The 26188-nt window shown below is 54.1% G+C and overlaps 1 protein-coding gene across 1 annotated transcript; it reads left to right on the forward strand.

Annotated features, from left to right (window-relative positions):
* Positions 1-1717: 1717 nt before the first annotated feature.
* Positions 1718-26188, forward strand: MELTF (melanotransferrin). Its single transcript, XM_058730949.1, has 16 exons — positions 1718-1958; positions 3805-3959; positions 5305-5404; positions 6200-6382; positions 8616-8772; positions 9993-10060; positions 12692-12879; positions 13635-13815; positions 14564-14715; positions 16912-17008; positions 18187-18381; positions 19592-19748; positions 19837-19904; positions 22244-22431; positions 24057-24255; positions 24728-26188. Exons 1-16 carry the CDS (start codon positions 1910-1912, stop codon positions 24808-24810), a joined length of 2220 nt encoding a protein of 739 aa, XP_058586932.1. The 5' UTR covers positions 1718-1909; the 3' UTR covers positions 24811-26188.

Below are 26188 nucleotides of genomic sequence, written 5' to 3' on the forward strand. Positions count from 1 at the left end.
AGAATGAGACTTGCTAAGGACCCTTCTATTTATTTTATTCTCTTAGGATAGGCATAGTCCCACTGCCAGGGCCACCTCCTAGGCCGTTTGTGTGAATTAGAAAGAGGTTCCTTCTCCTGATGAAACCAGCTGGGAATGGAAAAACAGCCTCCACCACACATGTCCCCCTCCGATTCTCCAGAGCAGACATCTTTTGGGGGAAGAAGAATGGCACATCAGAGCCCCCATGACCTACGTGTTATATATGGAGAAACTAAAACCCAGAGAGAGGAGAACAAACTTGCCCAGGGTCACCCAGTGAGTCAGTGATAACGAAGGAGTAGCACTCAGGTCTCCCGAAGTGCAGCCTGTGTGATTGCCACAGATCATCTCAGGGTGTGATAAACAGCTTTGTAGCCCATTCTTTCCCCCACAGAGCATAGCAGGCTCAAGGACTGTCAAACTCAGACCCAGGGATCCCTTGTCTCTCACTCAGTGTTCTTATTACATGCGTCCTCTACCCAAGACAGGAAGGCTCTCATTCCTGGGTACTCATGAAAAGGGGATGACAAAAATGAGGACAGAAATGGAGGCAGATAACTGAGTAACAGTCTCTGCAGTCCATTCCCCACATCCGCAACACACGCAGGGAACTGCAGTTCCGGTCCACCTAGATCAGTGCTCCAGAATCAAAAACATAGACTGTTGGGGCACCTGGGTGGCTCAGTTGGTTAAGTGCCTCACTGTTGTACTCAGGTCATGTCTTGATCTCAGGATTGTGAGTTCAAGCCCTGCATTGGGCTCCACGCTAGGTATGAAGCTTACTTAAAAATAAATAAATAAATAAATAAATAAATAAATAAATAAATAAATAAATAAACAAATAAGAGACTGTTGGCCCTTCCCCCAGAGTTTTTGATTTAGTGGGTCAGAGGTAGGCCTGTGAATTTGTATATCTAACAACTTCCCAGATGGTGTTGATTCTGCTGGTCTGGGGACACACTTTGAGACCCAGTGGCCTAGAAAAATAGACAACCCAGCTTTTCCTCCCTCACCTTCTTCTCTCTCTCTCTCCTTTCACGTCCCCCTCTGTAATTTTCTGCTTCGTCCTCCTCCCCATTTTTAGTCTTCTTCCCATGTTTCAAACCATGATGGAAGGAGCCAAGCTCTGCCAGGGACCTGGGTTCTAGTTCTAGCTCCATCACTGACTAAATGTGTGAACACAGGGCAAAGTCACTTCCCCAGTCTAGGCCCAAGGACAGACAATCCCCCACCCTCACAGCCCCTTCCCCAGGCAGGACCACATCTACCCGGGTTCATCTCTGTATCCCCAGATCCTTTGTGCAATATGTACTTGAAGAGAGGCTGGTGAATGAATTCAATGGCCTTTCAGCTTCCTTGCAGCTCAGACTCCAGGTTTCTGACTTCTTCCTTCCAAATCTGAGCTTTTTCCTCTTCAGTTGAACATGATATTTAAGGTGTTTCTAGACCAAGGGAGGGGTGAATGCTCTGGAATGTGGGGCAGTGAGTTGAGTGGACACAACTCTAGAACAGCGTGTTAGCTGGGGGAATCAGGTCCCAGACAACAGAAACATGACTCTCAGAGACAAGTAAGCGTGTGTGCTCAGAAGCTAGGAGCACCTAGGAGTCGGCGGTTAGACTGGGTCCCCCACGCCGCCTGAGGTTCCGGCAGGGGGCGCCAGAGAGAGGGCCAAGGCCAGCCCGGTTAGCCCAGGTGTCCAGTCTGGGGCGGGAGGGTGCGCCCTAGGGGCGTGGACACCGCCGAGAAATACCCTGGCCGCATTTAAGTAGCTGCAGGCCAGTGCCAGGGAGGAAGGAGGCGAAAAGTTCCAGCAACTGCTGACCTACTCGGACCCAGAGTTAGACGCACCGACACCCAGCCCGGCCCCAGCTAACTCTAGACCGCGCCATGCGGGGCCCGAGCGTCGCTCTGTGGATCCTCCTCACTCTGCGCACAGGTGAGGCCCGACGGCCCGGTCTCGGGAGCAGGAGCAGGAGCGGAAGTAGGAGCTGGGGCGGGGGTCCTGCAGTTCTCCAGCCCCGGACCAGGGTCCCACGCAGCTAGGAAGTGTGCTCTGAGTCCTTATCTCCCGGGAAAGAGGGGAGGCGTAGAAAGGCGCCAAGTGCAGCTGAAGACACCGGGGGTTGGGGTATGGGGGGTGGGTACTAACACTGACCCCGGCCGACTGGGACGTCCGGAGGGCTTCTTGGGGGAAACGGCATTGAGCTGGGCCTTGGAAAAGCGGGCCTGCTGACCTGCCCAGGAGAGGGGCGGCCAGAGGCGTGGAGGGGAGCGTCTTGGAGGGTCGGGGGGACAGCTGGGAGGGTGAACGCTCTTGGTAGGCGTGGAAGCCCGAAGAGGGTTTGGGGGCCGGTGCGACTCTGCCTCTCCCGAGCCCGGGAGGGAAGCGGGAGGAGATTCTAAGGCACCGGTGGTGAGACGTGAGATACGACCCGAGCCGGGAGCGTGTGTGCCCAGAAGCTACGAGCACCCTAGGGCGCCCCGCGAGGTGCAGCGAGGAGAGGGGGCGCTGCCGGGTCTCCTCGCGTCTGCACCGCCCTCTCCCAAGCAAGTCAGGGCCCAGGGCAGTGAGGCGTGAGTCTGGGCATCGGGGAGCTGCTGGCAGGGACGGGCGGACACAGGATGGGTTCACCCTGTGACCTCACCAATACAAAATCTGGACCCGCTACCCGGGTCCCAACTCTACGGTTGTCGAGACTACCAAGGTGCAGTCCTGGGGCTCTGGAGAGGGGGGACGCAGTTTCACATTCCAGGATGCCGCCAGGAGCTGGGTTGCAAAAGGAAGGCTGTGGAGGACCCTGCAGTCTTGACCCTTGGAGTGGGGATGGGAAGGACAGGCTGCCAGGAGAGAATGACCTGGTTCCTGGGGGTGGGGAACTGGATCCAAAGCTGGACAGGGTGAGTGGTGGAGGAACTCAGGTCTTCCAAGGCATCGACTGCAAGGACATCTGGCCCCACTTCTGCTGGGGCCCCCAGGCTGGATGCTTTCTGGGACCCTGACCCGGTCAGACCTCGGGACCCAGGAGGCTCCCCACCAGGAGGAGGGGTCTAAGCAAAAGTCCACGGAAGAGCTATGTGTTCTGGCTCTCTACATAGGTTTACTTACAGCGTAGAGGGTGGCTTTTCTCATCTGCACTCTCCGATGACAGAGCAAGCTCAGAGAGGGGAAAACAAGTTGCCTGAAGTCACTAGCTCCTTCTCCAGGAGCGGAAACGTGAATTCCACCTGCTGGTTCCTCAGCTTCCCCTTGGCAGAGGCCTGGCACTGTGACCCTGAGGGTGGGTTTGTAATGGATATAATCACAGATGCTCCGAGAGGATGCAAGTCTCCTCAAGCGCAGCCGTAACCACTTCCCAGTCTCAATTCCCGGCTCCTGAGGAGGGCGCAGGGATCCTGAGTGAGAGAACCTGGTCCATCACCCTCTTGTTGGAGGACACAGAGGCCCCAAGAGTAGGCAGGAACTTGCCCAGTCACGGAGCCAGCCGCGACTCCCCAGCCAGTGCTCTTTCCAGCCACCAGGCCAAGCAGGTTCGGGGGTAGCCCAGCACTACCCCCGGAGACGTTCCCTGGCCTCTGTAAAGTGCCAGGCTCTGAGCTGCCCCAAGTGCAGGAATATGCGTGCAGTCTGTGACACTTTTTGCCTCAGTCCCTCCCAGGGGGAGGGCAGGGCCACAGTAGAGCACTGGCTACACAGGCTCGTGGGGTTACACACAGCTGCTGGAGCCAGCCTGCTTGGGCTCGGGATGCCAGGGGAGCCAGACCTCACTGTCCCCTGCCCCCAGCGCTCGGCGGCATGGAGGTGCGGTGGTGCACCACCTCAGACCCAGAGCAACAGAAATGCAGCGACATGAGCAAAGCCTTCCAGGAAGCCGGTATCCGGCCATCCCTCCTGTGTGTCCAGGGCACCTCAGCCGACCACTGCATCCAGCTCATCACGGTGAGTCCTGCCCCCTCACTCCACTACCACACCCTGCCAGACGGGAGGGCTCTGACTCACGAGGGAGTACACAACAGCGTCATTCACAGAGAAAGGTGCCGATTTCCTCCCTGCCGGGCCGGGCATTAGGATCTCCTGAGTTTCCCAGGCAACAAGGGCCGGCTTGTTTCCTGCCAGGGCCCAGGCCAGCCACTGGGAGGCCACAGAGAGGGCCCCTGCTCGGTGGGCGCCAGTAGGGAAAGATATCTAAGAGGCAGAGTTTTCCTTCCACAAGGCCCCTGCTAGAGTAGGGACACTACCCACCCCCACCAAGGCGCGCCCAGACAGCAGCCCCCTCGGTGGCCCATGGTAGTTAGGCCGTCATGAAGCTTTCCCGAATGGGGCTTGTGCACTTTCTCAGGAAGGAAGAATGAAGGCCAGCAGTCCTAGGTGGGTGAATGGGGGTGGGAAAGAAGTGCTGAGGGGCGGATCTGCTCAGCTGGCACTGACACTCAGAGGCAGGACTTCAGTGGAAGGACAGTGCCTGGAGGGAAGCTTTCTGGACAGGCACAAGGGAACCTGGGATTTCATTTCAGCTCAGCCCTTGATTTCTCCCCAAAGCTAATCCAATCATATAGTACCACATGGGCCGGGGGCTTCGGTCAGGCTCCACTGGGAGGAAAGCGATTATACTGAACTACAGTTTTATCATGGACCCCATGACACTGATAGGTATACTGCCATTTGTGTTTTGAAATAAAAAAGGGAAAAAATGAAGCGGGAATTTGTGGGATTCAGTCTGCATCTTAGAAAATCTGAGGTTAACAGTGGAGGCGGAGGTCTGAGAGGCAGGAAAATGAGGGAGGCTCACTTTCCACTACATACCATTTTGTACTATCTGATTTTTTTAAGTTCATCTATTTATTTTGACAGAGGGAGAGAGAAAGAGAGTGAGAGCACACAAGCAGGGGAGGGGCAGAGAGAAGGAGAGACAGAATCCCAAGAAGGCTCCGCACCATCAGCGCAGAGCCCAGTGCGGGGCTTAAACACGCAAACCATGAGATTATGACCCGAGCAGAGATCAAGAGTCAGACGCTTAACCCACTGAGCCACCCAGGCACCCTGAAAATTAATATTTTTTAAATACATAATTAGAAAAGGCAAACCCTTGGCCTAGGAGAGCTGTCACCTAGGACCTGGTAAAGCGTGAGCCCGCTATACCCTGGTGGCTGCAAGGCTGAGCCAGGACAGGGTTCCTGGGCCAGACAAAGAGGACGAGTGTAGACCTCCATGGCTTTTCAAGGGGCCCTAGGCAGTCGAATGGGCCAGGGTGCCTGGGCTGGGCTGACCCACATGTTCCCAGCAGGCCCAGAAGGCTGATGCCATCACCCTGGATGGAGGAGCCATTTATGAAGCCGGGAAGGAGCATGGCCTGAAGCCCGTGGTGGGCGAAGTATATGATCAAGGTCAGAGGGCTGAGTGGGAAGAGGGGCGGGCCAAAGGACAGAGGATGTCACTCTGCAGTGGGTTTGGCCCTCGAGCTGGTCAGTAGCCCTGTCCCCAGAACAGTCCTGGTGTCCAGGCCAGACCAACCCACAGAGACTCCCCTAAGTCTCTCTTGCCACCCCCCTTAGAGCGGGGGCACCACAGACATAGAGGGCCAGTTTAAGTCTGTTCTTCCCTGTGGGGAGCCCAGCCTGCCTGGAACTTGCACCCACAAGCCCTTACCGAGGGGCTGCCCCATGTCTGCTATAGTGTTAGGCACAACTGACTGGGTGAAGGAGTCTTCATAATGCCCAGCGCCCGAGCACTTCAGTGACCCTGTGTCAGAAACAGCACGAAGTGGGGATAGGGGCTGGCCAGAGGTATTGCCTAGGACCTGCAGAGCTCAGCCGACCAAGATCAAATCCCAGTCCCGCCCCTTCCTATGGTCCTCTGTGGCCTTGAACAACCTTCCTTCCTTGACTGCAAAATGGGGAGAGTAACCCCTGTCCTGTCACACAAATGAAACGAGTCAGCCTTGACTCATGGTGTGCACTTGACACATGGTAAGGGCTTGGAGATGTGAAAGCCTCTGCCCCAGTCCCTGCACCTTGCATCAGATCTGTGTCTAACTCAGGATACGTGGTGCGCGCGCGCACACACACACACACACACACACACACACACACCCATCTCCCACAGCCTTCCCAGGCAGGGTTCCAGCCTCTCTGGTGGCTTCTTCCCTGCCACCCTCACTCCTCTCCTGTCTCTCCTTCTAGAGGTTGGTACCTCCTATTACGCCGTAGCTGTGGTCAAGAGGAGCTCCAATGTGACCATCAACACCCTGAAAGGCATGAAGTCCTGTCACACGGGCATCAACAGGACGGTGGGCTGGAACGTGCCTGTGGGCTACCTGGTGGAAAGCGGCCGCCTCTCCGTGATGGGCTGCAACCTGCTCAAAGGTAAGGGCTTTGGGCCAGGCAGGCTTCTCCTGCAGGAGCGCTGCGTCTCCCCCACTGGCCGCTGCGCTGCCTTCCCCTCACAGGTGACGGCCCTCAGGCTCACCTTCGTCCGCAGCTTCCTTTAACTAAGGAGCAGCCCCATCGCACCTCCTCCAGGGCCTTCCGGACACCTACTTGGTGCTGGCCCTCTCTTTAGTGCTGGCCAGCCTGCTGTTGCTACCGTTTAAGTTCTGGTTGATCGGCCCTCCAGGGCACTTGACTCTGGCTCACTCATCACGGTACCCTAGGACACCCCTGAGCACAAGGTCCCACCCGTGTTTGGGAGGCAGTGATGCTCAGGGAGCAGCTCTCACCTGGTAGACCTGTGTAGGTTCCTACTTCCAGAGACGTGTCCTCGGCATTACAGACGAGGAACTACTTTTTCGGGGCCCAGACAAGCTGCTGGCTTATACCCAGAAAGCTCACAAGTGGGTGACCGCAGTCGATTCATTTCTAGTAAGAATAGGGCTGTCCTGCGAACAGAATGTCTCCCATGGAAGGGAGGTGAGAGTGATCTGAGAAGGGTTGTTGAGAATAAAACATGCCAAGGGAGTGAGCTGAAGCGCTGAGTGCCTGACTGAGAGCACTCAGGTAGAAGTTGTGCTTCTCCTGCTTGGGGTTTCTTTTCCTGGCCACCAGTCTCTCCACGGCAGGCATAGTACAGTGAAGTGGCCCCTGACACATGACAACCACATTCTTAAACTGCCCTCCTGGGATCACAGCACCCCCAGTAGAGTTTATCCATGAGTGTGCTACCTCCTGGTTTGTTCCACAGGTGACCAGTCCCTGTCAGTGGGGGCAGGTGGGAGAGCGTAATCGTCTTTTTTTTTTTTTTAATGTTTATTTATTTCTGAGAGAGAGAGAGAGAGAGAGAGAGAGAGCATGATCAGGGGAGGGGCAGAGAGAGAGAGAGAGGAAGACACAGAATCCGAAGCAGGCTCCAGGCTCTGAGCTGTCAGCACAGAGCCCGACGCGGAGCTCGAACTCTCATGAACCGCGAGATCGTGACTTGAGCCGAAGTCAGACACTCAACCAGTGGTTGAGCATAATGGTCTTTTAAAGCCCAGACTTTGCTGTCAGATAGATGTACATTTAAACCCTGGCTCAGCATAGTCTCCCTCATTGAACTTCAGTTCCCTCATCTGTAACACAGGAAAATTAGCACTACAAGGCTGTGATGTTGGAAGAGCTGAGATAATTCACACAACGACTTTGCACAGGACGTAGCACAGGGTATATCCTCACTGCACAGAGCTGTTGCTACATAAGCTCAACTCCTATACCTCTCGGGGGCACCTTGCTATCGTATACGCATACACATGCACACACAGACATGCACACGTGCACACGTGCATGGGCTACACCCACATATGCACAAACCCGTACACACACATGCACACATACACATGCATTCACTGCCCCCGTACAACCCAACCACTGTGTAAACCAGCACAACCTGCAAGAGCTTGGAAGCCCTGTCCCCTCGGATGGTGGCCAGATATGGGTGGCCTGTCTTTCAGTTGGCACATTTATTAAATTTCTGTTCCTCTGGGAGGAGGCAAAAAGCAGACCAGGAAAGGGAGCCCACTCTGGAAGAGTGTGGTCTAGCTGGGTGATGAGCCAGCCTCCTGCTCACCCTATGTGGCACTAAGGTGACCTTAGCAGAGGATAAATATTTGCCGAAAGGGTGGACACTGGGCCTCAGTGCTGGCGGCGGCCCCAAAACCATGCCAATCCTGACCACTTCACCGTTTCCCTGCCCCTTCCTGTGTTTTCGAAAGCGTTGTCTATGAAATTAATTGTAGTCATTACGTAATAACTTCTTTCTTTCCCCACTTTCATTGATGACACGTAACTGATTTGAAGTGAAACCCACAGTGAGGACAGTAGTTATTTTTGACAGTTGTCCTTTGCGGGCAAGTGGAGATAAATGTTTTATCCCCCAGAACTGTTTTTAAAATAGCGAAATTCACTCCCAGCACTCCTTGCTGCTTTTGTGGCCCCAGTTTGGGAGTCACTGGCCCAGTCCAGCTCCCCAGTTTTGCTCGGACAGAAGCTTGGAGGGTCCAGCGAGTCCCTGAGGAGCCCAGCCCGCCCTAACTGCAGCCTGAGGAGAGTGAGCCCTCCCTGGGGCACTGGCCCAGGGGTCTGACCCCGTGTGGCTGACTGACCTCCCTCTGCCTCCTTCCCACAGCTGTCAGCGACTATTTTGGGGGCAGCTGCGTCCCCGGGGCAGGAGAGACCAGCTACTCGGAGTCCCTCTGTCGCCTGTGCAGGGGCAACACTGCTGGGGAGGGGGTGTGTGACAAGAGCTCCCTGGAGAGATACTATGACTACAGCGGAGCCTTCAGGTGAGAGGAGAGGGCAAGGGTGGGGGGCGCTGAGTCAGGGATGAGGCCTTGAGGCCACAGAGCGGGTGGTAAATAGCTGCACTGAGAGGTCCCAAGGGTGGGGCAGTGTTGGCTGCATCTCTTCAAAGCACCCTTTATATAGTTCATGTGCCTGGTTAGTTTAAAAACATCAACCTGGAATATGCCGGACTGGATTTGCTCACAAAATCAACATGTTTGGTGTATTTAGACAGAGGAGGGCTTAGAGAGTAGAAAACGACAAAAACAGCCTTTTGCCACTTTTGTGTCCCCATTCTGGTGTCTCAGACTCACAGGGAGGGTGATAGGAGTGGGAAAGTGTGGCGGGAACCCTGGAAGTCCTGACAGTCGGAACTGGCCTCAGCTCCGCACCCGATTAGGGCTGGTACTTTGGATGCGCTCTCCTTGGAGCCCAAAGAGAGTCTCCAACAGCATGTGGCATAGCTGCGTCTGTCCACAGCTGAGGAAACATGCTCCGCAGGGCCGGCAGTGGAAGCCTCCTGAACCCCTCTAACTGCCTCGGCCTCAGTGTTTCCACCAGGAAGCAGGGAGCCTGCTGGTGCCCCACGCCCCAGGGTGGGATCTGGGGAAATGCAATTTGGGGCACAGAGAGAAAAACAGTCCTCAGTCCTCCAAGCCAGAGCCTTTGGCCCGCCCCGCTCTCCTGGTATTCCCCCAGCCCGGACCCTGCTTCTCTGCTGGCTGTGGGGACCCAGGCAGCCCTTTGCCCAGTAGGGCCTGGCCTGCCTCCCCCACTGGGCAGTGACGTATAAAGGATACATAAAAGTCCTGGTCCCTTCCACTCAGGGGTTTTTGGTGTGGCATGAGAAGGTCTTACCTAATCCCCTGCCTCAGGGCAGAGTCATCTTCAAAACACCCTGAGCATTGAAGCTGTTGATAACAGCAGCTGCCCTATGAGTACCTGCTCCACTCAGGCTCCGAGCTGGGCTGTACAGTGTCTATGCTGATTGTAAAGGATCTCTCCCTATGGAAAGCTACTTTCTTATCCCCGCTTTAGAGGTGATAGAGGCTAGGAGGGCTCCACAACTTGGCAAAGCCACACAGGAAACAAACCAGGGAGCTAGATCCTGGGACTTCCTGACCGTGAAACCTGTGCCCACCATCACCAACCCCTACGGTCCAGAACAGACCTCCAGAAGGCAGATGAGCTCCACCCAGGCTCACTGGTTTCTCCTCTGCAGGTGCCTGGCGGACGGGGCAGGGGATGTGGCCTTTGTGAAGCACAGCACAGTGCTGGCAAACACCGATGGTGAGTAGGGAGGGCCAGCGTCCAGGAGCAGGGTCTCAGGCCCTGTAACTCTCCCTAAAAGGAAGAGATGAGTCTCATGAGTATAGTTCAAACTGCTCTGTGGGGCAAGGGGCTGCCCTGCTCTGATTTGTGTCTGGCATTGGCTCCCACTTTCAGACTGGATTCTGACTGCAGAACATTTGCAAATCTCTGCATTAACCCTCGTCTACCATTCCTTCTCCCATTATCTGAAGAAGCCATCCCTTATCCCTGAACAAGGTCATATTAAGTTGGGTTAGTGTTATGTGTTGATCCATTATATCATTGTCATTTAAAAAAAATTTTTTTTGCAATCGTTGAGCTATAGAAAATTTCTAAGAGTCGGTCATAGAACTTCCATTTATTTTTACCTAGATTCCGGCTTTTACCATTTGCCACACTGGATTCATCATTCTTTCTATACTTGTGTATGTTCTTTCTGAATCATTTGAGAGTATGTTTGCCTGCCTCAGACCCTTTAATACTTCAGTGTGTATCCCTAAAAACAAGGAGATGTGGACCTAGCCACAGTAACAGTCATCAAATTCGGGAAACATAACATTGACACAATACTATTATCTAATCTACAACCCATATCCCAGATTCACTAGTTTTCCCAATTCTGTTCTTTGTAGCCATTTTTTTCAGGCCGCAGACCTAATGTGTGATCACATGTGGTATTTGGTTGTCAGATCTCTTTCGTTTCCTTTAACTTCAAGGAATTTCTCAATCTTTGTTTTTGTGGCAGTGACATGTTTGAAGAGTCAGGCCAGTTATTTTCTAGAATGTCCTCTAATTTAGATTTCTGTCAGGATTTTTATTTCTTTAATTTGAGGTGTAATTTACATGCAGCAAACACTCTCTTTTTGAAGTACGGTTTGGCAAACTTTGCCAAAAACACAGTTGTATAACCACCAATACAATCAAGAGAGTGATTGTGACAGACCTCTCACCCCAAAAGTTTCTTGATGCCCCCTTCTGGCATCCACCAATCATTTCTGTCTCTATAGTTTTACCTACTCAACAATGTCTGATCACTGTCTTTTTTTTATCACAATCTTTTTTTTAATCATAACCTTTGCCTTTAAAAGCAGAAGGTCCATCATGTGGTCTGACATTCAAGAAGGCAAACAATAAGAACCAGATTTTAGAAAGGGGAAAAAAATGATTTGAAAAAGGAGGAAGCACATAGGATTATCTCCAGAGCAAGATGATCCTATGAAAATGGACAGCTGGGACTTGGGCCTTAAGATCAAGCAAAAAAAAAAAAAAAAAAAATTGGAAGGTGGAGAAAGAATAGGGCTGTATTGGGTTAAAATTGGCACTTTTAGTATTGTGGTGGTAATCTAAGGAAGTCTAAGTAATTTTTTAAAGACTATCTTCATGCAAAAGATTGGTAAGAACAAAAAAGGAAATTGACATAAATGTCTGAAGCGATGGTGGCTCTAATGGTCCCTAGCCAATGAAAAACAGTGGCAGATCGAAATACCAAAGTGGTACGTTTGTCTCACCGGAAGGCCAGATATGCCCCCAGAGCTCTATACAACGGCTTTGCAGCAGATTAAAAATAGAGAAGAGCTGGGGAGGGAGGCGAGAATGGCACAGAGTAATTGTTGAGAGTGCTATAAATGATCATGCAGTCATTAAAAATGACCTTTATGGAGTTTTCCAAACTATTGCTCTCGGTTTTGGGGTTTGGTTTTGAAATAGCTTTGGAGGGAACAGAGTTTTCATGATCCCACAAATGATTTTTCCCCCTCCTATTTCCTAGCAGAGGCTTACCCTCCTCATTTTAAAATTGAAAAGTCATAAACATATTGTTATGTAATGCCATCTGTTGAGTTACAATCTTAAAATTATTCTTCTTAATATTCTTAATCTGGTGTCAACATTCACTCTTTCAAATAAATCTGGTTTTCTATCATAAATGAGTTTTACGGAAATTTTCCAATAGTGTGGGAAAATGCTTTAAAATGACAAATGGAAAAAAGAAAAGTAGGGTGCAAAATTGCCTATCAAGTATGTCCTTAGCCATGTTAGAAATGGTTAGAAAATAGAACAAAGGACTTGGAGGAAACATCCTTAGACATTAATGGATGAATGTTGGATGAATATATGGGCAAAGCTTTGGAGAGTTACCCTTTTCTCTCTGGGCCACAGTTCTGGGTAGATTCTGTCTGGCTGTGTTCCCACCATGGCCCTCTCCCCTGCTCTCTGCTCAGAGCCAAGTTTAGAGCCAAGCAGTGAACTCCTGCTTCATTTCTCTCTCCCCTTCTGAGCTCCCCTTTTTCTCTTATTCTTTTTATCATTAATGAATCATCCTGTTTGTATGTGCTGCATTACTGTCAGAGACCTCAAATCCGTGTTTTTAATAGAAACTGGGGAAAGTCTATAGAAAATGTAATACACCTGGTCTTGTGGAGTGTGGCCGCCAAGCTCCTCTTCATTCTGAGTTCTGGGTCCCACCTCCCGGAAGAGTTTCTGTTCACCATGAGTCTGCGGCTCTTTACACCCTAGCCTCTCCTCAGCTCCCTCTCCTGGGCCTTCCTGAGGCCTTTCCCAAACCCCTCCCAGGACAGAAGTTGCCTCACCACAGGCTTCCTATCTTCCCAGGGAAAACTCTTCCCTCCTGGGGCCAGGCACTGCTGTCGCAAGACTTCCAGCTGCTATGTCTGGATGGCAGCCGTGCTGATGTCACCGAGTGGAGGCGATGCCACCTGGCTCGGGTGCCTGCTCACGCGGTGATGGTCCGGCCTGACACAGACGGGGGCCTCGTGTTCCAGCTGCTCAATGAAGGCCAGGTGAGTTCAGGGCACCCCCCTACCCTGCTTCGACACAGCTTCCCAGATGGTTCTGAACCTTCTGGTCTCTCGCCAGGGTAGGAGCTCACTCCAGTGAGAGCCATCATGGGGCTGGGCCAGCCAGACCAAGAGGGGCAAGCCTCAGGGACCCCCACCCCTGCCCGGGGCGAGACCACAGCCGAGGAGGTCTCTGTAGTGTCCAACCTTGGTGTGAAGGAGGGACCGACTATGTGAGCTGGCAGCCAGAAGGGCAGACCAGAGAGGGGAGACCCAGGACTCAGGAAGCGAGGAGGCCTGGGCTCAGGCACCCCTCAGAGAAAGCTGCTCACATTTGTGGCTCTTAAGACCAAAACCAGAATATATGAGCAAATAAAATGGCAAAGCCAACGAAGGTCGAAGTACCCCATTAATTAAATGTGCTGAATAATGTTTTGCTGAGACCACTGTTTACAATAACAGCACATTTCTGACTGTGGGGCACCCCAGCTTTAGCTAGTTTTGTCCCATCACTTGTCCTTAGTCCCATCCACACCTGGGCCATAAGTCCTGTGTTCAGTCAGCTGAGTGTGACAAGGCAGAGTGCACTGGGGGAGCACAGAGGAAGGAAGGAGGCAGTGCCTCACCTGGTCCCCAGAGTGGGCACCTGACCAGAGGGCGTGGGAATAAGGAGCTGGTGGCATATCTGGGAGGGATGTGCCCCCCCCTTCCTGCTGGCATCACCTCACCAACCCCCACTCTCATCCCTTGACACACAGCGTCTATTCAGCCATGAGGGCAGCAGATTCCAGATGTTCAGCTCTGAGGCCTATGGCCAGAAGGACCTGCTCTTCAAAGATGCCACCTCTGAGCTGGTGCCCATCGCCACACAGAGCTATGAGGCCTGGCTGGGCCGCGAGTACTTGCAAGCCATGAAGGGTCTCCTCTGTGACCCCAACCGTAAGTCCACCGGTCTCTTGCCCCACTGGCTCTAGCCCAGCCGGACCACAGGCATGGCAATGCTTTCTGGAGAGGCAGCTAGGAGAGTACACTCACCCCAGGAGCTGTGCCCCTTGGCCTCCATGAGAACCATTTGCTTCCACCTCCCTGCCTCTGGAGGTTTGGGGAGGAAGCTTCTCCAGAGTTGCATGGCCTGCTATACCCTGGATACCCCATCCACTCCAAGGGGTGAGATCCAGGCCATCAGGGTCTGTCTTGGGAAGGGTCTCCTTGCCCCTCCCCACAGAAGTCATCAAGTCCCATCATTCTTTCTCCACAATGCCTCTCTCTTCCTCCTCCCCACCCCATAGGCAAGGCCCTGGTTCAGCCATTGTCTGTTGGCTGGACCATTGCAGTAGTCTACAAATGGGCTTCCTGCTTCCTGCCCCCTACAGCCAGGGAAATGGTATGCCACTCACTTAGACACATGGCAGCCATGATCTGCCTCAAGCCTCCTCACAGTCCCATGAAAGAGGCACACAGTTACCCCCTTTCTGTAAGAGGAAACAGGATCAGATGTTTAAATAACTTACTTCTTACAGCTAATGAGGGAGAAGACCAGACTCTCCCTTGGGTCTGGCTCCAAGCTCTTCGTACTGAGGTACTGACCCCCATGGCCCCTGCCCCACAGGCCATCATGCTCAGGGCCAGCCCCTGAAGCAGGTGTGTGCGGTGGTGACCACAAGCTCACACACACTCACACACACAGGGCTGCCCCGCTACCTACGCTGGTGTGTGCTGTCCGCTCCGGAGATCCAAAAGTGTGGAGACATGGCTGTGGCCTTCAGCCGGCAGAAGCTCAAGCCGGAGATCCAGTGTGTGTCGGCCGATTCTCCCCAGCACTGCATGGAATGGATCCAGGTAGGGGCCGCGCCCAGAGGGGCAGGCGGTGGCGGTGCCTGGGATGGTCCTTACCAGTCCTCCCCCGGTGCCCTGGTCTGAAGGAAACAGGGTAGGCTGGGGAGGAGAACACCTGTGACAGAGGAAAGGTAGGAGGAAGGCCTGGCAGGGACCAGCCATCCCACCCCAGGGGACAGGTTGGGGGGAGGGGGTGGTATTTCCTTTCAGGGAACCCAGGAATCCCTCCTCACTGGCCAGCCCGAGACTGGCCCAGCCAGGCACTGGTTGACCTGTGGCCTTCTATAGAGATGAAACAAACGGTACTGACCCTTACTAAGTACAGTGAACGCTGATGTCTTCTGTGATGGTCTCTCCCAGCCTTTTTTTCTAAGCTTGTCATGGTTCATTGCACTGATTTGGCATCCGCTGATATGCTGCAGCCAAAAGCACTGGCCCTGTGGAGGCCCATGCAGCTCTGTCCTGCTTTGCTTCTCTGCCTGGAGATGGAGGCCAGGACCGGGAGGTAGCCCTAGGGCCCTGCAACCAAGGATGCTACTGTGGCCACAGGTGGCCCACCAGCCCTTGGAGTCCTGGGCTCCTCCCTCCTCTTTTTTAAGAGCAAGTAGGTAGAGCCTATGGTCAGGAGCCCTTATCAGGGTAGTCCCCAAATGCAGGCCGGACCACAGCACCTCCGGAGTGTCCACACTGCCCCAGCCAGGCAACCACATTGACTTAAAGGCCAAGAAGAGAAGCATGGACAAGGATAACAGGAGGTCAGGATCGTGATAGATAGCAGTCACACGAGCATGCGAGTCCCGGGTGCCGCACACCGTGCTGAGATTTCACGCGGGCTGCTTCACTTAATCCTCACAGCACCGCTATGGGGTGGGTATGATCACTGTCAAGTGCGGGAACTGGGGCCGGGAGAGGCTGAGGAAGCAACTTGCCCAAAGTCACCCAGCTCATGGTGGGGGAGCCCCTCTCCCCAGGGGCCCACAGGAGGCCGGCCCCAGCATGACCGCAGGTAACGCCGAGGAAGGGTGGGCCTCAGTGGAATGGAGGAAGGGGAGACTGGAGGTAGAGGGCCGTCCATTTCCTAAGGCTGGGCAGGCTGTCCTGTGGGGAGCGGCTGGGGCCACGGGCTGCAGAGCAGGGACAGATGTAGGAGAGAGGTTTCAGCTCCCTATAGGCAGGAGCCTTCTCTCTGTCTGAACTCAGACAGGGCCCAGGGGCTGCCCAGTGCCCTACAGGGAGAGTAGCAGACTTGGAGGTTCCTCAGAACCCCAGCAAAAGGCTCAGAAATACTTGGTTCTGAGGCTCTCAGGGATGGTGTCCAGTGTAGCTCTGATACCCATCTGCTTCCAGGCCACGGTGACTCTGGGAAGGGGTGCCAGCTGGAACGGACCCTGGGCTGTAGGTAGGAGGTCTGGGTGAGGGAGGAGAGGGCCCCCAGAGACACACCCTCCAGGCCCAAATACCAGTGCCACTGCCTGTTATTCCGCCATCATGCCTCTGGGCCTGAACGGTGCAAGGTACCTTCCTGGGGTGCAGATGTCCCCTCTCTCCCCTGGCCCCATTCCCTCTCTTTGGGGTTCGTCACACTACTATGCCTTGATTATTGGCTAATCCCTTTTCAGTGTCCGAGGGGTCACCTGCGCAGAGGCTTCAGAATTCACAAGATTGGGTGGAGAGTGGGAGACCTGGAGCGCGTCAGGAGGGTCAAGAAAAGAGGGCCCTGGGCTCCTCCTGCTGCCTCCTGAGGCTGAGCTTTTTAGCCATGAGACTGCTGTCTTTGAGCCTGGCTCTTTCATACATTCACATACACATTCGACAGATACACATTGCATTTGTGCTGGATGCTAGCCCTGGGCCAGGTGCTGGGGACACAGTACAGTGCCCCAGGCCTCTGAGGCCTGGCAGTCCCTGGGGAGACCCCACCCCAAGCACAAGGGCAGTGATAGTCAAAGTTCTGCTCAAAACAGGGCCTGGCAACAGATGTGTCAGTAAACATTTATTCAAAGAACAAAGCAGACGCCCATGGATGGGAGTGCTGGTTTCATGCCTCTGGTCCTCCAAGCACCCCTTTTGCCCACACATCTCACTAGGGTGGGGTAGGATAGGGTTCCTCGGGGAAGAGAGCGAGAGGCCAAAGTCCCCAGCACCTCTGTCAAATCCCGACACCTTCTCTGCCCGGTCACCCGTTCTGTCCCATTTCAGGCTGGGAAAATTGATGCTGTGACCCTGAAAGGCGAGGACATCTACATGGCGGGAAAGGAATATGGCCTGATTCCAGCAGCTGGGGAGCGCTATGCCCGTGAGTGTGGTTGCTGGGTCCCCTGGCCTCTGCTAAAAGCAGCTGATATTTTCATATATATATAACCCACCTCAGCCCTTTTCAAAAGCTCCCCCTCAGTGTCCCTTTCCCAGGGCTGGTTGCTGTCAGTCACAGGCAAACCCCAGATTTCGGGTTTCCCATCTAGTCATTAAAAGCCTGGCAGGTGCGGGCAGACCTTCTATAAAAGGTCAGAAAGTAAACCCTTTAGGCTTTACAGGCCATATACAGACTCTGCATATTCCTTTTTTTTTTTTTTTTACAACCTTTTAAAAATATTAAAACCGTTTTTTAAAACATTTTTTAATGTCTATTCATATTAGAGAAAGAGAGAGACAAAAAGACAGAGCATGAGCAGGGGAGGGGCAGAGAGAGAGGGAGACACAGAATCTGAAGCAGACTCCAGGCTCTGAGCTGTCAGCACAGAGCCCGACACAGGGTCCAAACTCATGAACTGTGAGATCATGACCTGAGCAGAAATCAGAAGCTCAACCGACTGAGCCACCCAGGCACCCCTAAAAACTGTTTTTATGCTTGTAAGCCAGGCCATACAAAAGCAGGCTGAGTATTTGCTGACCCCTCAATGAGAGAGCCTCCTCTGCCCTTCCAGCCTGACCATGTGGCTCATAGAAGGTGGCCCTGGGGACTGTCCTTCCTGTCAGCTCATGCACACCTTCCCAGTGGCCCAGGCTGGGGCCTTGGTGCTCTGTCCCCTTAAGTGGTGACCTCAGGTCATTTCACTTGGACGTGAAAAATCTTTGGGCCTAGGAAAAATGTTTCTGCAGTCCTCAGCTGTGCCTCCACCTTTCTCCCAAGAGGTGAGAAAAATACCACCTGAGTGTAAGGGAAGGAAAATCTCTTTGGGTAAGGAATGTTGGGGAATGGGTTGAGGGACACAGAACTCTGAAAAGTGGAGCCAAGGGCTGCTTCCCAGCCTTGGAGGGGGACAAGCAGGGGTCCCACTGCTGGATGTGCACTCCTGAACCCATGCAGACAGGGCCTGGACCATGCAGAGAGAGGCATTTGGGGCAGGACCATGGCTCTGGGGCAGGAGCCGCCTGAGGGAACGGGTTGAGGGCAGGAGGGGATTTGCGTTGGCTCATGCCTGGCTGAGGCCGGAAAGCACCAATGGGGTCCTCACTGGTGTCCCCTCCCCACAGCGGAGGACAGCAGCAACTCCTACTTCGTGGTGGCTGTGGTGAGGCGGAACAGCTCCTACGCCTTCACCCTGGATGAGCTCCGGGGCAAGCGCTCCTGCCACTCAGGGTTCCACAGCCCCGCGGGCTGGGACATCCCTGTGGGCGTCCTGGTGCAGAGGGGCTTCATCCGGCCCAAGGACTGCGATGTCCTCACAGGTACCACCTTCTGCAGGGACGTAGACATGCAAACTCTGTTTTGGGGTCTACTGGGTTGGGGGCCGGGTCTGAAGGTCAGGGAGCCCACCCCCCGCAGGATCCCACAGAGCAGCCCAGAGAGATTTCCTCTTCCTCCTTGATGTGCCCCTTTCTCTTGGGAAGGTTGGGAATATCATTTTGTTTTCTTTTTTCTTTTTAGTTTTTTTACATTTATTTATTTTTGAGAGACAGAGAGAGACAGCATGAGCAGGGGAGGGGCAGACAGAGAGGGAGACGCAGAATCAGAAGCAGGCTCCAGGCTCCGAGCTGTCAGCACAGAGCCCAATGCGGGGCTCGAACCCACGAACTGTGAGATCATGACCTGAGCCGAAGTCGGACGCTTAACCGACTGAGCCACCCAGGCGCCCCAAGGTTGGGAATATTCTTGCCTATGCTTAGAGCCGTTGTTGGGTGGAGGGTACCACACTGCCCCGTCCTGCTTACCCAGAGTGGAACTAGCTCCAGTGGGCATGAGGAGCAGGGGGTATGCATGAGCTCTGGGCCTGGCGGTATCACCATCCAGTCATGGGTCTGTCCCCATATCCCAGCAGCAAGGCATCTGGGGGACCTCGCTGGAAAGTGGCCAGGCTTCTGTACAAGTGCTGAAGAAGTCACATTTACCAAGCAGCCACCTTATGCCATACACAGGGCCCTCCCCACCTGTTAAATCACATACATCCATGGTGAAAGGAAGGCAGTAGGAAGCTGGCAACATCCTGGGCTGACTGCACCTCTGTCCCGTCTGGCACCTCAGAAAAAAACCACATTTTTTTTTTCTAACCATCACAAGCACACAGAGAGTGTTAGGGTTGGCTGCTCCCACTCCCACACAGCTGGGCACTTGCCCTGACTGGAAGAGAATAGCTTATGAGGTAGTGAGTTCACCATCCCTGAGGGAGTCCAAGAGAAGACTGGGTGACTACCAACCAGAGGCTGTCCATGGGATTCCTGTATCTGGACAACTTCTGTACTCCCCTCATCCCTGTGATTCTCACAGGAGGAGACATGCTCATCTGAGCCAGGTGGGCAGTGCAGCAGACGGGTGGCCTTGAGCTGTCAGGCCAAGCAGAGTGGGCAGACTTGTAGGGGAGTGGCCCTCTCATCTGCCCCTGAGCCCCCACTGCCCTTTCCCCTGCTGGCCCCTTGACACAGCCCTCCCCCTCTGCTCCAGCCGTGAGCGAGTTCTTCGGTGCCAGCTGCGTGCCCGTGAACAACCCCAAGAACTACCCATCCTCGCTATGTGCGCTCTGTGTGGGGGACGAGCAGGGCCGAAACAAGTGTGTGGGCAACAGCCAGGAGAGGTACTATGGCTATAGCGGCGCCTTCAGGTAAGCAGTGGCCTGGTGGGTGGGCGGGGGGCCAGCACAGACGCTGGGTCCCTCCTGCCAACACCTGCCTTGGCCTCTTGTGTGGCAGGTGCTTGGCTGAGAACGCGGGGGATGTCGCCTTCGTCAAGCACACAACTGTCTTTGACAACACAAATGGTACGTGAGGGGGGCTGGGGCCAGAGCGGGACCAGATTCTTGGGGGGTTGTTCCCCATTTCCAACATGATGCAGGCACTGGGTATTGCCAGGATTGGGGTAGAGCAGCAGCTGGGAAAGACTGAGTCTAGAAGGCTCTGCCCCTTGGGGATCCCAGGGGCTCCAAGGGCCTCTCAGGAAGAATAGGCCTCAGGGCACATGTCCAGGTGGGCAGGACACATGACAGTTTTTACCGGTCTAGAATCCAAGTCTCCATTCCACCAAAATGGTAGAAACTCAACCTCAGTCCATTTGGAGAGACCCCTTCTTGGGCATTTATATTGTGTCTAGGTATGGTGGGGGGCGGGAGTGGGCAGGTGCAGGGGGACAGGGGCCTCTCTCCACAGGGTCATCAGTTCACATCAGCATCTGGTCTTTGGTCCGGAGAAGGTCAGTGTCCCGTGCAGGGAAATCACCTCGCATCTCCTAAGCCATACAAGGCAATGCACAAACCCATTCACATCACATGGGTGGCTTTTTCTCTGGAGTCACCTTCCTGGGCTCTGACTGGGAAAAAGGGCCCAGAAACTCTATGCCCCCAAACCCACGCCTGGGTCCTATTGAGGGGCAGGGGACTTTGGCGTGCCTCTCTTCCCTCCCTGCTCCTGTTCCATTTTGAAGGCTGGAGGCTGTTTCCCCCCCAACACCTACTGTTTGTTCTTTCTCTATACCCTGCCTGCACCCAGGCTCTGAAACCCCAAGTGCTGGGGGCTCAGTCTTCTCTCAGAAACTCGTCCCCAAAACTCAGTGCAGAAAGGTGCAATGTGGCCCGAAGGGGAGGAGGAGATTGGTGAAGAAGAAGCAAGACCTGCAAGAGAAGAACATCAGTTAGGATTTCAAAACTCAGATGCCACCCTACCTAAGAAGTATTACCAAAGCTTGGGAGGGCTTCAGGCCCCATTGCCACAACCCCTCGCCCCTGCAAATCTCCTACCCTGAAGAACACTTGGGATCATCCCCCCAGGAGGAGGGAGATTTGTGCTCCTGCAGGAGCCAGTGAGCCTGGCCTGGCCCCAGCCCCAGGCCCTCTGTGGTCTCAGGATAGGGGGAGGCGAGGGGCCGGTCCTGGGGGGACCCTTTCAAGAGTCACCTGCATCGAGGCACCCACCTCCCAGGGGCACTCATTCCCCTTTATTTTTATCTCTACTTGTGGGCCCACCTGGAGTTTCTTCTGGAAGAGGGTGGATACTAAGTGAATAATACATGAAGACACAAAAATAGTATGATTCCCGAGGGCAGCGTTTCTCAGGAAGCCCTTGGGCCAACAACCCCCTGCTTCAGAAACACTGGGTTGCTGGTTTAAAATACCGATCCCTGGGGGCGCCTGGGTGGCGCAGTCGGTTAAGCGTCCGACTTCAGCCAGGTCACGATCTCGCGGTCCGTGAGTTCGAGCCCCGCGTCAGGCTCTGGGCTGATGGCTCGGAGCCTGGAGCCTGTTTCCGATTCTGTGTCTCCCTCTCTCTCTGCCCCTCCCCCGTTCATGCTCTGCCTCTCTCTGTCCCAAAAATAAATAAAAAAAAAAATTAAAAAAAAAAATAAAAAAATAAAATAAAATAAAATAAAATAAAATAAAATACCGATCCCTGGGCCCCACCCTAGACCTAACTTTGAAACTGCCTCTTCCAGATCAACACATGATGTTATACCTTTTCTGGTTTGAGAACTTCAGCCATTAGGGTAAGAGGTCCACCACCACCTTCAGGAGCCCACCCCACCTCAGGCCCAAGACCTGTAACACACAGGTGGGGCTCTTGGCCTGGGAGTGATTAAGAGTCTCGATTTTGTCATTTCATATGCAATAGGAGTGGTCATACTCACTTTGTGTTACTGCCATGAGGAGAGAGCAGTGCTTGTGAAATACCTGTCACATTATAGGTTCTCCCTATTCTCTACCAGTGGTAGCTCCTACCAATGTTATTTTTTTTAATGTTTTTATTTATGTTTGGAAAGAGAGAGAGAGCACAAGTGGGGCAGAGGCAGAGAGAGAGGGACAGAGTATCTAAAGTGGGCTCTGTGCCGATAACAGCAAGCCCCATATGGGGCTCGAACATGCAAACTGCGAGATCATGACCTGAGCCGAAGTTGGACGCTCAACCGACTGAGCCACCCAGGCACCCCGGCTCCTACCAATGTTATTAGCTCAACCAGGTTCTCCGGTCCTGGTAGGAGAGCAGATAAGTTGGAGAATGGAGAGGGTTGAGAAGCTGGCTACATATGGCCACCTCTCCCCAGTCAAGGATTTGGGAATCCAGAAGGAAAGCAGCCTCTCTCTTCCTCTCTCCCAATGCTCCATCCTCTCAGGCCACAATTCTGAGCCCTGGGCTGCTGAGCTAAGGTCAGAGGACTATGAGCTGCTGTGTCCCAATGGGGCCCGGGCCGAGGTGTCCCAGTTCGCGGCCTGCAATCTGGCACAGATACCATCCCATGCTGTCATGGTCCGGCGGGACACCAACATCTTCACCGTGTATGGACTGCTGGACAAGGCCCAGGTGAGCCAGGGCAGGGGCTACATCACTGGCGGGTGGGCAACCAAGTGAGCCAGGGCCCCGGGTGCTTCAGTCTACCTGGAGCAGACCTCAGGAGGAACTGAGGAAGCCTGGAGAAAGTTCTGACATGCTCACTTAGTCAAACCATTCCTCCAACTATCCTTTCTGTGTCTTGCATTATTAATGTTTCCTTCTCAGCCAGATCGTTCTCACCCACATATAAACCTGCTGCTGTTTCTACCATCTTGAAAAAACAAATAAGCCCCCTCTTGGTTTCACAGCCATTGTAGCCATAATCCCACCCTCCTAGAGCAAAACTCCTTCAAAGAGTCATCTCTACTCAAGTCACCAGTTCCTCTCTGGTCTCTCTCTCTTTTTTTTTTTTCCCAGTGTTTATTTATTTTTGACAGAGAGAGACAGAGTGTGAGTAGGGAAGGGGCAGAGAGAGAGGGGGACACAGAATCCGAAGCAGGCTCCAGGCTCTGAGCTGTCCGCACAGAGCCTGACATGGGACTCAAACGCACGAACCGTGAGATCATGACCTGGGCTGAAGTTGGACACTCAACCGACTGAGCCACCCAGGCGCCCCCTCTCTGGTCTCTCTTAAGAACGGAGACCATTCTAGATAGGCCCCCACAGGGCCGTGAACCTGCCCTGAGCTAGATCAAAGTGAGCCATGGTGCTGAGTCCAGTGGCTGTTTCTCAGCCCACATCTCCCTGACCCTTTAGCCGCATTGGCCACAGCTCCCACCTGCTGGAAGTGCTTTGCCCCTTGGCTTCCAGGTGCACACCTGCCTGGCTCTCCTCCCAGGCTCTATAGCAGTTCCTCCTCATTTCCCTGGCTTGTAATGACTGGACTGCCCCAGGGCTCTATCCTAAGCCCTCTTCTCCACCTCCACCCCTGTTGACATCGCCTCATCCCACGTCGTCAGCAGCCATCTGTGTACTGACAGCTCCCAAATTTATGTCTTCAGCCCTGCTTTCATCCCACCCTTCCATCTTTAACAGCTGCCTACCTGACATTTCGACTAGCATTTCTAACAAGCTTCTCAGCCTGAACAAGCCCGCAGCTGGACTGCCTGCTTCCCTCAGGCTTCCCCCCTGCTGCGAATGGCCACTCCAGACCTCACATTTCCTCAGGAGTCTTCTTCAGCTCCTGTCTTTCTCTCACGGTCTACATCCAGTCCATCTGCAAATCCCATTGGCTCAACTTTCAATATACATCTGGAATGAACACAGACTGACAACAGGGCCTTAGGTTCCCACCCACTCCACCCCCTCCCCCACCTCCCCATCTCCCCCCTTCTCTCCCCTGTGTCCCCTTCTCCCCGCGGAAGCGATGTGGGGAAGAACCCTGTGTCAGTGCACATTTTCCCGGGGAGAAGGCTGGCCTTTCATCAGATCCTCCATTATCCGTGAGTCCCCCGAAAGATTGATGGCCACTTTGACCCTGCTTACTGTGGAAGCTATCATCATATCAGTACTCCAGCTTGCTAGGTTGGCAGGCCTGTGATTTCACATCAGTCTTGGTGCCCTGAAATCCCTTGCTCTTTGGGTCACCATATGTAAAGCCTGAGTGACCACTGGGGAGGCCAGATGAAAAGCACATCTACCTGTGGTGCTTCCAGGACCTGTTTGGAGATGACCACAATAAGAATGGGTTCAAAATGTTTGACTCCTCCAACTATCATGGCCAAGACCTGCTTTTCAAGGATGCCACGATCCGGGCGGTGCCTGTGGGGGAGAAAACCACGTACCGAGACTGGCTGGGCCCTGACTACGTGGCGGCTCTAGAAGGGATGCTGTCTCAGCGGTGCTCGGGCGCAGGTAGGTTCACACCTCACGGGAAGAGCAGGTGTCCCGCCACATTCCCCGTCATCCCTCCCAGCCTTTCACCCCATATCCTGAGTGAACTGAGGGCCTTTCCGGGTGGTTACAGACGATCAAGGTGGGGTGTGGGGGCAGCGGGGAGTGTGGTCTGAACAGGAAGACTGCAGACAGAGCAGAGACACTGGCTGTGTAACCCAGACAGACCTAGATAAAGAATATAAATGCTGCCAGTAATGGTCCAGAGAGGACTGAAGCAACCACATAAATATACATGAAGTATAATTTTGGAAGGAATGAATATGTAAAGAAACCGGGGGAAAGAAGAACTGTACCAGGGCAGAAAGAGGGAGCCTGGCCGAGTCGAGGGCACACAAGTGCGCTCGGTCAAGTCCTGTGCTGGTGTGCCCACTGCCCGATAATGCGGCTCTAGGTGCTCTGAGGCCTTAACTGCCTGTGTTCGATCCCTCAGCGGCCCTGGTCCCCAGCCTGTCCCAGTTGCTGCTGCTGCTCCTGCCACTCCTCACAGCTGGCCTTCTCCATACCGCCCTCTGAAGCAGCTCCAGGCAAGCCTAGCCCTCCCTCGGAATGGAAACCTACTCAGAAATCTCCATAAATAGGCTGTTCTCTATGGTGAAGCGGGTTAGCACTGCTCAGAGAGACAGGAAGTGTGAGAAACCACGGAGCTCCTCAGAGCTGCGATTCTGACACCAAAGAGGAGGTTCTGTGATTGCTGCAAACCGGAATAAAGATGAATGTTAAAGGAAACCCCCCCCCCACCCCACCTCGAGTTGAGTTGGATGCGAGCAGTGCTCCTGCGTGAACCCAGCCTCTGCCTCCCAGGCACCACCTGTCCCTCTGCCACCTGAGGCGGGAGAGCTGGCCGGCCTCCCAGTCACGCCCCACCCACGGCTGGCAGGCCGCCTCCCTGCAGATCTGTAGGCTCCCACCACCGGAGGAGCCTCACCAGGCTCAGGATTGGAAAAGGCCAGTTACCAAGGAAACAGGCTGAGCCCCCAGCCTCCCACACGGCCCTCTCCGGCCCTCTCCGCTGGAGCCTGCCCTGCTGAGCTGCCCAGGGGACCCGTCCTCTGCCGGTTCCCTCTTCCCCTCTGAGAAATGGATGCACACTTGGCACCTCCTGTTAGCCCCTCTCCATCTGGGCTCTAGACTCCCTCTTCCGGCCTCCCTCCTTAGGACACCGTGTCTGTCTAGGGAGGCATCCACCAGATGAGGCTACAGTCGGGCCTGCCAGGGAGGTGAAGCTGCTGGACACAAACAGCCCTTTGTCCTTGTCTTCTGTGGCTTGGTGTGGCCCAGACCACCCGACATACCTGATTGTGCTGGGCCAGAACAGACCACAGGGGTGAACCCTCAAGGGGGTCCTCAGACAAAGGAAATGCTCCTCAGTAAGCATCCCCCCTCCTGAGTTTCCATCTCAGATTATCCTCTTGTCCCACCCCCGCGCAACGCCCTCCCCTCCTCAGATGCCCCTGCACATCTAGCAGCAGCAGTTGCCTCCCGATGGAAGGACTCAGCCTCAAGGACCTGCCCAGAGAGCTCCAGGCCTGGAGCAGGAGGTAACCTGGGCCTCCGAGGCAGCACAAGCTGTCTGAAGAGGCAGGAATGGGGAGATGCCCTTCTCTTTGTCACAGGAGCCATGGGCCGGGTTAGGCACCAGTGGGGATCTCCAGCTCCTCTGTGTCAGCAGGAGGTCTCCTCACCCAGGCCTGTACCAGCTGGACGAGGCCACTCAATCCAGAGGAAGGGTCCCACCTTCCCCTCCCCTGTGAGTCAGAGGAAAGTGCCTGGAGAGGGTCTTCTCTACTCCATTTTTGCCACAGTTGTTTGAGGAGCCAGAAAAGTTTCCAGAACTGCCAGCTCTTCCTCTGAATTTTCTTCCCTGAGAAAAGGGAAAAAAAAAAAAAAAGAA

This window comes from Neofelis nebulosa, chromosome 5, assembly GCF_028018385.1.
Source record: "Neofelis nebulosa isolate mNeoNeb1 chromosome 5, mNeoNeb1.pri, whole genome shotgun sequence".
Classification (NCBI taxonomy): domain Eukaryota; kingdom Metazoa; phylum Chordata; class Mammalia; order Carnivora; family Felidae; genus Neofelis; species Neofelis nebulosa.